The sequence below is a fragment of the Myxocyprinus asiaticus genome, chromosome 6 (genome assembly GCF_019703515.2).
Source record: "Myxocyprinus asiaticus isolate MX2 ecotype Aquarium Trade chromosome 6, UBuf_Myxa_2, whole genome shotgun sequence".
In the NCBI taxonomy this organism is placed as follows: Eukaryota; Metazoa; Chordata; class Actinopteri; order Cypriniformes; family Catostomidae; genus Myxocyprinus; species Myxocyprinus asiaticus.
In genome coordinates this window covers 43,291,275-43,304,860 of record NC_059349.1, presented here as the reverse complement: position 1 = coordinate 43,304,860, position 13,586 = coordinate 43,291,275, and the positions used below count along the sequence as shown (strand labels likewise).

The 13,586-nt window shown below is 40.0% G+C and overlaps 1 protein-coding gene across 2 annotated transcripts in view; it reads left to right on the top strand.

Moving 5' to 3' along the window:
• LOC127442054 (receptor-type tyrosine-protein phosphatase N2-like) overlaps positions 1–13,586 on the top strand; it is a 29,491-nt gene that overhangs the window by 2,851 nt on the left and 13,054 nt on the right. Inside the window, exons 2-8 of one of the 2 annotated variants that reach the window (XM_051699739.1) lie at positions 2,061–2,111; positions 10,281–10,394; positions 10,731–10,821; positions 11,369–11,483; positions 11,982–12,291; positions 12,866–13,108; positions 13,193–13,236. In XM_051699739.1, coding sequence (XP_051555699.1) covers positions 2,061–2,111; positions 10,281–10,394; positions 10,731–10,821; positions 11,369–11,483; positions 11,982–12,291; positions 12,866–13,108; positions 13,193–13,236 — 968 coding nt within the window. Of the gene's footprint in view, positions 1–2,060; positions 2,112–10,280; positions 10,395–10,730; positions 10,822–11,368; positions 11,484–11,981; positions 12,292–12,763; positions 13,109–13,192; positions 13,237–13,586 lie in introns of both variants that reach the window. The other variant, XM_051699738.1, reaches the window with a different exon arrangement.

The window sequence follows — 13,586 nt, the reverse complement described above, 5'->3', positions numbered from 1 at the left end:
GTATGTTGTTTTGTGGTTTGACAGCTTACAATTAAAGGCCTATTAAAGGCTACATACAGAGAAATTGAATAATAAACTTCGCCATTTCTAATCATTCAGTTTGCGCAGTTACACCAGTTTCATACACTAACCTGTAAACTTATCACTTCGTTCATTCCTGAAGAAGTACAAACGCTATCCCAACGCTATTACGCTGTACTATTAAACAGAAGCCCAACTGAGTGAATTGGAAAGCTCACAAATTAGGCTTCTAATTTAAATGTCAGCTCATTTTAATATATTGATGCCTCAAAAATATATCATGAAAAGTCATACATAATTTACAAGTTGGCTATTTCGTATGGTCTCGCACGATGTTGTTCGCATAAACCCGTACGACTTCATCACGTGCAAATTCCCGGATGTCTAATGCGGAAGTAAGTGCGAGTTCCACGCACGAAGTGTTAAGGACATACTTATTAATATTATGCCCTAACCCATACCCCTTATCTAAACTTAACCAATCAGTAGAGTGTGTAAACATGATAGGAAGCTGTTGTGTGTGACAGAAGCAAGTAATTGTCGCTGATTAGATGGAAACGATGTCCAGCGACGTCATTGGCTGTAGTGAAAGTCGTAGGAATTCAAAAGAGTGCAGTCGCACGATACGAATTTGCCAAATTTAGAAAAGTCCTACGAATCCTGACGATTTCGCCGTGAGAATGTGTTGATAAAATAACGTGACGATCAATAATCGATATATCAATATTTTATGGCATCCCTACTTTCTGTTATGTTGGAGTTTTGGGGGTTACCTTTATGGTGAAAAGTGGAGCTTGAGCTGACGATGAGGACAGGTAGATATCGGACATGAAATAGATTTTTCACTTCGTTGTGCAATTGCTCTACTTTCCATAGCATAATTACTAATCTACACTCTGTAGTGCTTCCAACCAGCATGCATTTAATTCAACTTGGTTCTTTCTACACAAAGTGTTTGTGTTGAGATTAAATAATAATTTTAAGTTAAGAAAACTCATTCCAAACATGTGCAACCACTGTCCAAAACTGAATCAAGTTCAGCCAAAGAGCAATTTTTTGAGTGTAGCTATTTTAAACTGTTCTTTTATGCCAGATGTATCGTACCTGTAATTGTTTATTGTCCGTTATTCAGTCATTTTAGGGTACCATATACTGTATTACGTTAATATTAAAAGGCTGCACACAGTACTGGTCATAGTCAACTGAAAAGCTTTGATTAAACCAAACCACCTATTAGTGTGCAGTCATAATTCGAACTGATAAGAAGATGTGGAGCCATTAGGTTCTTTTGAGAGGATGTCAGTGAGAGGACAGTCTGTCCACCATTATTTTGATACTCTTTGACTGTGACTTCACACTGCCTCCCCCAAAACAGACTTCCAAAACACTCTCCATAGTAACAGAGAGCCTCTAAAAGACATCAACAGCACTATGAAAAGCCAAGTACGCATTATGACGTTGTTTAGTGTGCTGTGTGGGTGCATCCTGGCTGCTCTATTTGAGTCGTGTGAATGTGTCAGAATACAAATCACACTGAATTATTTTTTATGAAGAAATTGCAAAGCACACTGAAATCAGAACAGATGAAGTGATGAAGGATCAAACACACTGCAGTTGTTTGGTGTTTTGGGTTGTTGGTCCTGCAGCAGGTGAGATGGCAGAGTTCTGCCATCTGTCTCAACTGGTTTGATTAAGAAAAGTGTAACAACAAATCCCAGCTGTTTGGATGTGGTTAGATGAGGATTTCGAAGCAATTTAAAGTCAACATGAACAACTGACCCTATTTACTTTCTTAATTCATGATTCCAGTTTTGGTGATGGACTCATCAGTGCACATTGTTTTTAAATGTAAAAACAATGTCTTTGTTATCTTTAATCAAAATGCAATAACTTTCACTTCCTCTATTTCCCATGGAAATACGTCAAATTACGGACCCAAAATGGGTTAAAACGTGGTTTCACATTTACTTTCAATAGAATTATCTGAATCAGAAATAATTTTTTTCTTTCTTAATCTTAAAGTTCTCTCTCTTTCTCAGGCTGCCTGTTTGAGGAGGGTCTGTGTTTGAAATATGAAGTCTGTCTTAATGGTGAGTCACACACACACCCACACACACTTGCAGTAGGGGTAAAATCTTAATTGTCAGTGAGACCTGCCACTCGAGCCGCACCCGCCACAGGCAGCTTCCACTCGACCCATCACTCCCACAGGCAGCTGCCACTCGACCCGTCACTGCCACAGCTAGCTGCCACTAGACCAGACACGGCTTGAAACCATTGCCACTATATTCAAGCTTTGGACGTGAGTGTCGCGTTGCATCACAGCCACAGGCAGCTGCCACTCGACCAGACATGGCTTTGCATTGTAAAAATGGATTCCCATGGCGCTATTCACACTGGGTCCGACAAAACGTATCCCGACAATAAGGGAAAAAAAATTCGGAGAGCAGTATGATTTATTTCCTTTGGACTGCAATTAAAAACTGACTGACCAATGAGATACAAGCTTTTTATCACTTTTCCAGAAATGCTGCAGCTGCACAATCCAGCGCATTGGTGGTGCTAATCAACTAGCAAACACCGGCATTGGACATGCAGCTGATACACACACCCGAAAATTATATACTTAAATAGTTGCAGTTCATGAATCCTTTGTACTTCAAACATAAACCCGATCTGCTTATAATATACTGTATGTGCATGTATTATAAAAGTTCATAAACAAAGACTTTGCTTTTACTCGCCTCATGCACAAACACTAAATTCAATGAAAATATGTAGTAAATAATGTAGAAGCTGTAAACATATTCTTTCTTTTTAGAATATTTATGTAATGCATTTATACCTCACATTTGATATTATATCTCGTGTTTTACTCCTAATGTACATTAGTTAATATATATATCACTGTGCCTGTTATATTCTGATTGCATTAAAAATACTCGTTTTGACTAAGCTCGTAGTAAAATATCCCATAAAAATCAAAATCAAAAAATCAAATCAAATCACTTTATTGTCACACAGCCATATACACAAGTGCAATGGTGTGTGAAATTCTTGGGTGCAGTTCCGATCAACATAGCAGTCGTGACAGTGATGAGACATATACCAATTTACAATAACATCAAATTAACACAACGCAATTTAAACATCTGTTATACATAATTAAACTCGACTTAAAACATCAAATTAACACAACACAATTTAAACATCTGTTATACATAATTACACAACTTAAAACATCAAATTAACACAACACAATTTAAACATCTGTTATACATAATTACACAACTTAAAACATCAAATTAACACAACACAATTTAAACATCTGTTATACACAATTACACTCAACAATATACAAATAATAACATACACTGTACAGTATACAATATGCTGTTTTTGTTTTTTGTTTTTTTTTTGTTTTTTACTATATAGATACACATTATTCAATAAAAATTAAAATATATATGAAAAAAGTATATATATAGAATGTACAGTATTGTACTGTATTGACATTCAGGCTGTCGGTTGATAGTCAGTTGTTAAGAGAGACATAATATAATGACAGTAATATAATTTATGACAGTCCGGTGTGAGATAAAAGAGTAATAAAGTGCAGGGCTGATGTATTTTGATCGTGGGAGATCAAGAGTTCAGAAGTCTGATTGCTTGGGGGAAGAAGCTATCATGGAGTCGGCTGGTGCGGGTCCTGATGCTGCGATACCGCCTACCTGATGGTAGCAGTGAGAACAGCCCATGGCTCGGGTGGCTGGAGTCTCTGATGATCCTCCGAGCTTTTTTCACACACCGCCTTGTATATATTTCCTGGAGGGAGGGAAGCTCACCTCCGATGATGTGTTTGGCAGTTCGCACCACCCTTTGCAGTGCTTTGCGGTTGTGGGCAGTGCTATTGCCGTACCAGGCGGAGATACAGCCAGTCAGGATGCTCTCCACAGTGCAGGTGTAGAACCGTGTGAGGATGTGGCGGTTCATTCCAAACTTCCTCAGCCGTCTCAGGAAGAAAAGGCGCTGATGAGCCTTCTTCACAACGACTTCAGTGTGGACGGACCATGTGAGTTCCTCAGTGATGTGGACACCCAGGAACTTGAAGCTGCTGACTCTCTCCACCGGTGCTCCATTGATGGTGATTGGATTGTGTTCTCTGTCTTTTCTCCTGAAGTCCACCACAAGCTCCTTTGTCTTACTGACGTTGAGGGAGAGGTTGTGCTCCTGACACCAGTGTGTCAGAGTGTGCACCTCCTCTCTGTAGGCTGTTTCATCATTGTCAGTGATCAGACCTACCACCGTCGTGTCATCAGCAAACTTAATGATGGCATTGGAGTTATGTGTTGCCACACAGTCATGTGTGTACAGGGAATACAGTAGTGGGCTGAGAACACAGCCCTGTGGGGCTCCAGTGTTGAGGGTCAGTGATGAGGAGATGTTGCTGCCTATTCTAACCACCTGGCGTCTGCTTGACAGGAAGTCCAGGATCCAGCTGCACAGCGAGCTGTTTAAGCCCAGAGCCCGGAGTTTCTCATCTAGCTTGGAGGGCACTATGGTGTTGAATGCTGAGCTGTAGTCTACAAACAGCATTCTCACATAAGTGTTCTTTTTTTCCAGGTGGGAGAGAGCAGTGTGTATTGTAGATGCAATGGCATCATCAGTGGAGCGGTTGTTGCGGTAAGCAAACTGCAGCGGGTCAAGATTGAGTGGTAATACAGAGCAGATGTAATCTCTGATTAGTCTCTCAAAACATTTGCTGATGATGGGGGTCAGAGCAACAGGACGCCAGTCATTTAACCAAGTTATTTTCGATTGTTTTGTAACAGGCACAATGGTGGATGTTTTAAAGCATGTGGGGACTACAGACAAAGAGAGGGAAAGGTTGAAAATGTCCGTAAAAACACCAGCCAGCTGGTTCGCGCACGCTCTGTTGACGCGGCCCGGAATGCCGTCTGGACCCGCGGCTTTGCGGATATTCACCCGTCGGAAGGATCGGGTTACATCCGCTACAGAGACGGAGAGTGAACTAACCTCTGTAGCTTCGGCCGCGAGAGCTCTCTCCACGAGGGCGGTGTTATTTCCCTCGAAACGAGCATAAAAAGTATTTAGCTCATCCGGTAGAGAGGCAGCGGTGTTCATGGCGGAGTTTTTATTCCCTTTAAAGTCCGTGATGATGTTAATTCCCTGCCACATGCTTCTAGAGTTGGTGGTGTTAAACTGTCCCTCAATCTTACTCCTGTACTGGCGTTTTGCTGTTTTGATAGTTTTTCGGAGGGCATAACTGGCTTGTTTATGCTCCTCCGCGTTCCCGGAATTAAAAGCGGAGGTCCGCACATTAAGTGCCGCGCGAACATCGCTGTTGATCCACGGCTTCTGATTCGGATAGATTCGCACAGTTCTGGTCGGAATCACTTCCTCTACACACGTTCTGATGAAACACATTACGCTATCAGCGTAAAGCTCGATGTCGTCATCAGAGGCGGACCGGAACATCTCCCAGTCCGTGCGATCAAAACAGTCTTGTAGCGTAGAGTCTGATTGGTCCGACCAGCACTGGATCGTTCTGAGGGTGGGTGCTTCCTGTTTCAGTTTCTGCCTGTAAGCGGGCAGAAGCAGAATGGAAGAGTGGTCCGATTTGCCAAATGGTGGGCGGGGGAGGGATTTGTAGCCATCCCGGAACGGAGAGTAGCAATGGTCCAAAACCCGGTCCCCTCGTGTGTTGAAACTAATGTGCTGGTGATATTTTGGTGCGACTGATTTTAAACTGGCTTTATTAAAGTCCCCGGTCACAATGAACGCGGCCTCAGGGTGCGCGGTTTCCTGCTCACTTATACTCCCATACAGTTCCTTGAGTGCCCGGTCTGTGTCGGCTTGTGGGGGAATGTACACAGCTGTGATAATGACCGCTGTGAATTCCCTCGGTAGCCAGAATGGTCGACACAGAAGCATAAGAAATTCCAGATCAGGAGAACAGAAAGACTTGATGGAATGTACGTTCCTCTGATCACACCAGGATTTGTTGATCATAAAACATACACCACCTCCTCTAGTTTTACCTGAGAGGTCTTTCGCTCTGTCCGCTCGGAGCATGGAGAACCCCGTGGGTTCAATGGCTGAGTCTGGAATCTCCGCAGACATCCAAGTTTCTGTAAGGCAGATAACGCAGCAGTCCCTCTGAGACTTACTATGAATGTAGTTTTACTAAAACTTTATGATAAATGCTGACAAATGAATTGCAGAACCTTACTGCTATTTTTATTGCAAGTATAATACACTGCCTGGCCCAAATAAAAGTTGCACACTCTAATATTTCGTTGGACCACCTTTAGCTTTGATTATGGTGCGCATTCATCATAGCATTGTTTAGACAACCTTATGCAATGTCACAATGTTTATTTCCATCCAGAGTTTCATTAATTTTTGGCCGAGATCTTGTATTGATGACGGGAGAGTCGAACCACTCCGTAAAGTCTTCTCCAGCCCATCCCAAAGACTTTCAATGGGGTTAAGTTCAGGATTCTGAGGTGGCCAATTCATATGTGAAAATGATTACTCATGCATGAATCTTGGCATTGTCGTCCTGGAATATGCCCGTTTCGACAAGGAAGAAAAAATCTATTGATGGGATAACCTGGTCATTCAGTACATTCAGGTAGTCAGCTGACTTCATTTTATTGTCACATAATGTTGCTGAGCCTAGACCTGACCAATTGAAACAACCCCAGATCATAACACTTCCTCCAGAGGCTTGTACAGTGGGCACTGTGCATGACAGGTGCATCACTGCATGCACTTCCCTTCTTACCCTGACGCGCCCATCGCTTTGGAATAGGATAAATCTGGACTCATCAGACCACATGACCTTTTTCCATTGCTCCACAGTCCAATCTCTATGCTCCCTAGCAAATTTAAGTTGTTTTTTCCGATTAGCCTCACTAACTAGTGGCTTTCTTGTGGCCACACTGCTGTTTAGTCCCAATCCTGTAAATTCTCATTGCATTGTGCATGTGGAAATGCTCTTACTTTTACTATTTAACATTGCTGTGAGTTCTACTGTCTGATTTTTTTACGGTTTGACTTCAAACGTTTTTCGACCACATTTCTTCCGTGAAGCTGAAGGTTCACCACTATCCTTCCAGGTTTTAATAATCCAATTCCAGTGATTTCAGCAATCTCCTTAGTTGTTTTCTTAGCTTGATGCAGGCCAATAATTTACCCCTTCTGAAACACAGTAACATCTTTTCCACGACCACGGGATACGTCTTCTGACATGGTTGCTTAAGAAATGAGAAGCTACACACACTGCATCAGTTAGGGTTAAAAGAATTGTTGCCAGCTGAAACATATTAATCACTGCAGTAATGATCCAATCATAGGCTCTTAAGTATCTGCTTATTTAAATCCAAATGGCAAGGTTTTTTTTTTGGCCAGGCAGTGTATAACAAAGTATTCCTGTAACAGTGCTCTTTTTCTCACCATGCACAAGAAAGCCTGAATTCAATACAAATATGCAATAATTAAATACAGAAAAGACCGGGGGGCCTGGGTAGCTCAGTGAGTGTTGATGCTGACTACCACCTGTCACATGGGGTAACCTCCTCATGGTTGTGATTAAGTGGTTCTTGCTCTCAATGGGGCATGGGGTAAGTTGTGCGTGGATCATGGAGAGTAGCATGAGCCTCCACATGTTGTGAGTCTCCGCGGTGTCATGCACAGCGAGCCACGTGATAAGATGCACGGATTGACGGTCTCAGAAGCAGAGGCAACTGAGACTTGTCCTCCGCCACCCAGATTGAGGTGAGTAACCGTGCCACCACGAGGACCTAGTAAGTAGTGGGAAATGGGCATTCCAAAATTGGGGAGTAAAGGGGATAAATAAAAAAAATAAAAATAAAAAATACAGAAAAGACCAAGAGCCATTGTTTTCTTTAATATTATTTTTTATATTATGCTGCCACGCAAAATTTTTACCCCCTTTACACACTTGAGTCTGCAGTCTCTGTTAGTAGATCTCATGCATCATGCCGTTTGATCTAGAGTGGAGGTTTTTATCTGGATTCAGCCAGTGTGTGTGTATGTACAACTAGCAGTGTAACAAAATAAAAAAATGCATTTCTTAGTGCGTCATACAACAAACATGTTGTTCAATATAACTTTTGAGTTGCTTTGTAACCTTTCAGAACTCCAAAAGGTCAAAGGTTAAATGTTTTTTGTTGCTGTGATATTTTCACACACTGAGTTGCACTCAATGCTAGGGTAATATGAATGAAACATTCACATTCAGATTAGTAACCTACTCTCCTACTGATATTCTTCAAGAGTGTGTGTTACTGTATATTTAATTTTATTTAATTCAGCTTTACTGTGAAAAAGGATATCAGAGTGTGTAGGTTGACAAAAGATTAATTATTTGTTCACTTTTAAATATTTTGGATTAACAACTTATTTTATGACAAATTTAAATATTTGTTTTTAGTACATTTTTATTTACATTCAAGGGGTCATATTTGTTTTTATAATTTTTTCATTTAAGTCCTAATAATTTTAGTCATGCCCTAAAAATGCAAATTAGTTTTTCATGAATATTTTCCACCCTCTTTTTGACTCTTAGAATCAAACAGGCAGTTTTTGCCACTGTACCTTTAAGACTTCTATGTAAATTACCTTTTAGCCAATGTTGCAGTTTTGCTGATGACGAATATAGTTGGCCTTATCCTTTATCAAGGGTAAATCCTATGGTTTTGATACATAAGTACCTATTTTGTGTTGGTCAAGACTGTAAATATTAATATTTTGATAATTGTTTTCTCGACATGCTGTGATTTTGACATTTGCTCAGTACATATTATTGTAATCAGTAAAAACATCAAACTGATCAAATAGCCGTGTGTCATATGTCGTTGGAAAGCTCTCAAAGAGTAGAATACAACCAGCCTATTTGTTTTACTCACAATGTCAATGTCATGTCAATGACATGTACATGTCTTTGACATACATGTGACATGTAAACAGGTGCTGCTTATAAGACACGTTTTCGCTTATAAATTCGCCAAAAAACAGAACAGGTATTATATAAAATATAATACCATTACTTAGAGGAGGGGATTCCCATTAAAACAAGCCCACGCACACACACAGAATCGGCTGCATAGATCATTAGATAATCCACATGAAGCACAATGTGCACACAGCACAAAATGTGCTATCTGGCTTAAAACACATTAGATTTCCTGGACCAGATGACTTTCACCGGAAATGATTTAGTATGTTGTCCAGCGTAATGGAACGCTAAACCAGTCGTATTAGGATTCAGATCGCTGAAACCAGAGGTGAAAATCATCCAAATATAGGCAGTTCCACAGAATGGAACTGAATGAGATACTCATTACTCATTACTGCTTTGGAGAGAGCATACCTTTAGTCATTGTTGTATTTGTATGTGTCCTTAGTTCTTATGTACGATTGCTTTGTTGTCGTACCAACACAAAATTTTACTCAGTAACAGGTGACATGATTGGGAACAAAACAAAAGCAGTTTTTCGGGGCTATCTTATTTACATTCTACAGTATAATATCAAATCAGAAAAATACGAAAAAAAGTAAATTTTTTGCTTTTTTTCAACAGATTCTAAGGCTGAGTGTCTCATAATTTATCATAATCTGTAGCATAAAAAAAAAAATTAATACAATAAAATGATTCCAAATAATTGACCCTTTTTTTTTTTCTTTTTTTTTTTTTTTGGAGAGCTATAAGTCTTTAATTTTGGGCATGCCACTGAAACAAGAAATCTTTAAAAACACCTTCAGAGCTTAAAGGGTTAAAGAAATAATTGTTAATACATAATTTTTTATATATAAGCTTTAAGCTATGAATTTTACTGCATATGAATGTGTTTGTCATGCTCTATTTTCTATGCATTGATCTGAGCTCTGCTTACTGTACAAATCACTGACTGCCAGATCATTTACCCCACTTCAGTTACATACTGAATATTCATCAAATAATAATAATAGAGAGAGAAAGCAAACGAATAGTAATTTAAAGCGTGTAGTGTACACACAAACACTCACACATGTTGTGACCTCATTATCAGACAGGTGGCGGAGACTCCAGCTGGTCCTATCTCAGTTGCCACTAGCGACCGCACTAATGTCACAGTGGATCTAAAAATACACGCACACACAGATGTATTCTTGTGTACATAATTGTCAGTCTGGAGTGCTGCAGGTTGTTGAACTGTTTTTCTCTATAGATGGCATGTTTGGCCGCTGTGAGTCTGCTCCATTAACAGATGTCTACACATATGACGTCAAGCCAGCAACAGTTCAGAGATTTCGTGCGCTGCTTCAGAGACTGGCTCACAGAGGTAGGTGCATTAGTGTTGCCATAGCAACTGCACACATCACTGTCACCAAGGCTACTAGCTTGGCCGCATTTGAGGATCAAATCAAAGCCTCAGGCTATGTACGGAATTAAAAACTAGTGCACTATATATACCTCTGCACAGTATATACTACCTAGCTACTAGTTTTTACAAATAGTAAGTGAAACAGTAGTCATTATTCCACAGTAAACATTTCAAACAGTGATATGCTGCATTGTTTTCACAAGACCTCATAAAGTTGCCTGTTTAATTCAGTGAGTGCCATCCAGTTATCATCTTGGAAATAAAAATGTTTATTTTGCATTTTTACTCCAATAGGGTTAGCGTGGGAGGATGACGTCACACAACAGGTTTTATCAAATGAGTTCTCCAAACTAAGCAAGATTTCCCTTCCATTACCAGAGCACAGGTACACAGAAAAGATCATCACAAATGAGATGTTTTTCAATTGTTTCTCCTAGACACAAATAAGATTAAATGGAGAGCAAATGAGACTTTTGCTGAAGTCCCCTACTTAGATATTTCTTCTGAGAAAAAGACCACAGTAGTCTCAGATGTGTCTCATTTAGACTTTCAGAAGAGATCTCAACAGTATTACGCACTGGGCTCAGATCTGCCAAGATACCAAAGTCTGCAATAAAAATTCAGAATGAAATCATACAAATTTTCCAAGACCAAATTATTTAAGCCAATTTATCATCACATTAATTTGATAGATTTATATAGTCCACTGTTATTTCATCTAGGGCACAGGAGAAACATCTGAGACAAAGTTGATAAATGAAACATAACTGATGTACAGTAAGTCTCCTGGGCTATAAAGAAGCAACCTCTGAGCAACAAAATGTTCCTGTGGGTATTAGATTAGGAACACAGTTAACCCTCAGAGTTACTCATAAATCCCTTGATGTCATAAGATTCTTGATGTCATGGCCTATATCTTTACATTTTAATAGACCTTATAGTGCTGCTGTTGTCGGAGACAGAAGAATGAAATCATCAGAGGCGGAGCTTCGGAAGACTCTGAAATACCTGCAGCACCTGGGACTGCTACCAAAAACATCGCAAAAGGTGATGAGTGTGTGTATGATCTGTGTGTGTGCATCCACAGGGAACATAATGATAAAATGTATACCTTGACTGTATTGTGGGTTGCTTTGCAAAAAAGCATCTGCTAAAATAAAAAATAAAAATTGTGTATGAACATGCACACGCCCCCTGTTTATGAATGTTTAGAATTCGCTAACATACACGTTAACTAACAAATCTGGGGAGTACAACGCGTATACTTCGTGTTGATGTGAAAGTTTATACTTTTAAGTGTGTGTAGTACGACATTTAGCTGAAAAAGCATGCACGGTTAAACACTTAAAAAATCCACTAAAAACATCTTATCATCTGGGCACCGACAAGTTACTATTTTATGGTACTATGATTTTGAACGCACTCATTTCTTTCATTCATACTAATTAAGACATATCCTGGACTAAAATATTTGTAAAGCAATTAAACTAATTTCTTAAAGTTGCTAATAGGTTTTAAATGTGAATATTCATTCTCCCTGCACAGGAGGCGGAGCTTCACTATTATCGCTCTGGAGAACCACACCCTAAAACTGACTCCACCCCTCCTGAGTTCATTCCAGAGTTGCCCTATCAATCACAGTCTTACCCTGATCTTAGCTGGTACCAGAGCGATGCGGTACAAACTCCTCCACAGGAAGATGGCTCAGACCTGCTCGTGGCCGCTCTTCAAAAGTACCTTTACAAGAACAAACCCCCTCAGCCTGATGTGGGAGACAGATCAAGAGCGGAACGACTCTTTCTAAAAGATGGATCCACAAAGCCCTCAGCCAGTGACTCCCTCACTCCTGTGGATGGTATGACATCCATCTCGCACCTGTTTGGGCATAGTTCACACAAAAAAATGAAAATTCTGTCATCATTTGCTCAACCTCTGGTTGTCGAAACATGTATGATTTTCTTTCTTCTGTGAAACATAAAAGGAGATGTTTAGTTGAATATTTTAGTTTCAACAAAAGTAGTTACCAGTAGCTGTAAAGCTCCAAAAAGGACAAAGAAGCACCATAATGGTCCATATAATTGATTCCATACTAGTAGTGCTCTGTATTCCCAGTCTTCTGAAACCATACGATAGCTTTTTATGAGGAACAGACCAAAATTTAACTCTCAAATGTAACTGTGTGAATCTCAAATCTATTTCAAAATTTGCAAAAGTAAATGTAAAATGTTCTTACATGTCTCGTGACTGATTGTCAATTTTGAATATGAATGTGAAGATATACAGTTCTAGATGTGAAAAAACTGATGTCATGGTTCATCTGTTAACAGAAACCTTCATCAGCAAAATTTTGAGGAATGTGGGCAGGCACAGTGTGGACGTGAAGAGTCTGGAAGCAGCAGATCTGGATAAGCTTTCTGTCCTTATTGCAGATGCTCTGCATGTTGTGGAAAAACAGGCAGGACAGGGAGAAACACCCAGAGACCTGGAGACCCAGCAGCAGCCTGAGGACCAGACAGAAGATCTGCAATATGAGGACCAAACAGAGGACCAGCTTCCTGAGAGTGATTTGATGGATCAGACCCCAGAAGACAGTGTTCAGAAACAGATGGAAGTGGCTCAGGAAAGTTCATCAGTCACTCAAAAAACTGTCCAAACCATCCCACTTGTGACAGGTAACACACATCTGAAGCAAAGCCATGATGACTTCATTCATACATAGACAAACGCATATAAAGATCATTGTGTTTCTCTTTCAGAGAGACAAACTGTAGGGGGGGAGAAAAGAACCATGGACAACAAGGTACTTCTACTGACATTACGATTATAGAAAATGCTTAGACAGAGGGAGGAAGACAAATGCATTTCCCTGTTCAACAATCCAGCTAAAACCAGTGATAGTGGCTGGTTTCCTAAAGTTTCTAGATGGTCAGTCAACTGGACTATTGACTGGTGGACCTGGTTTTAACCTGGTAAGCTATCTTGGTAAAGCAGGTTAAGGCTGACAGATAACCTTGGACCAGTAACAAACCAGAAAATATGTCCCAAATCCACCTTAATCACCTCAAGCTGGATTTTCCTGTTAAACCTGGCCACCTGGTTATTCCAGCAGGGGACTGAATGTTGAATAAAACGTCATTAAAATAAATTAAA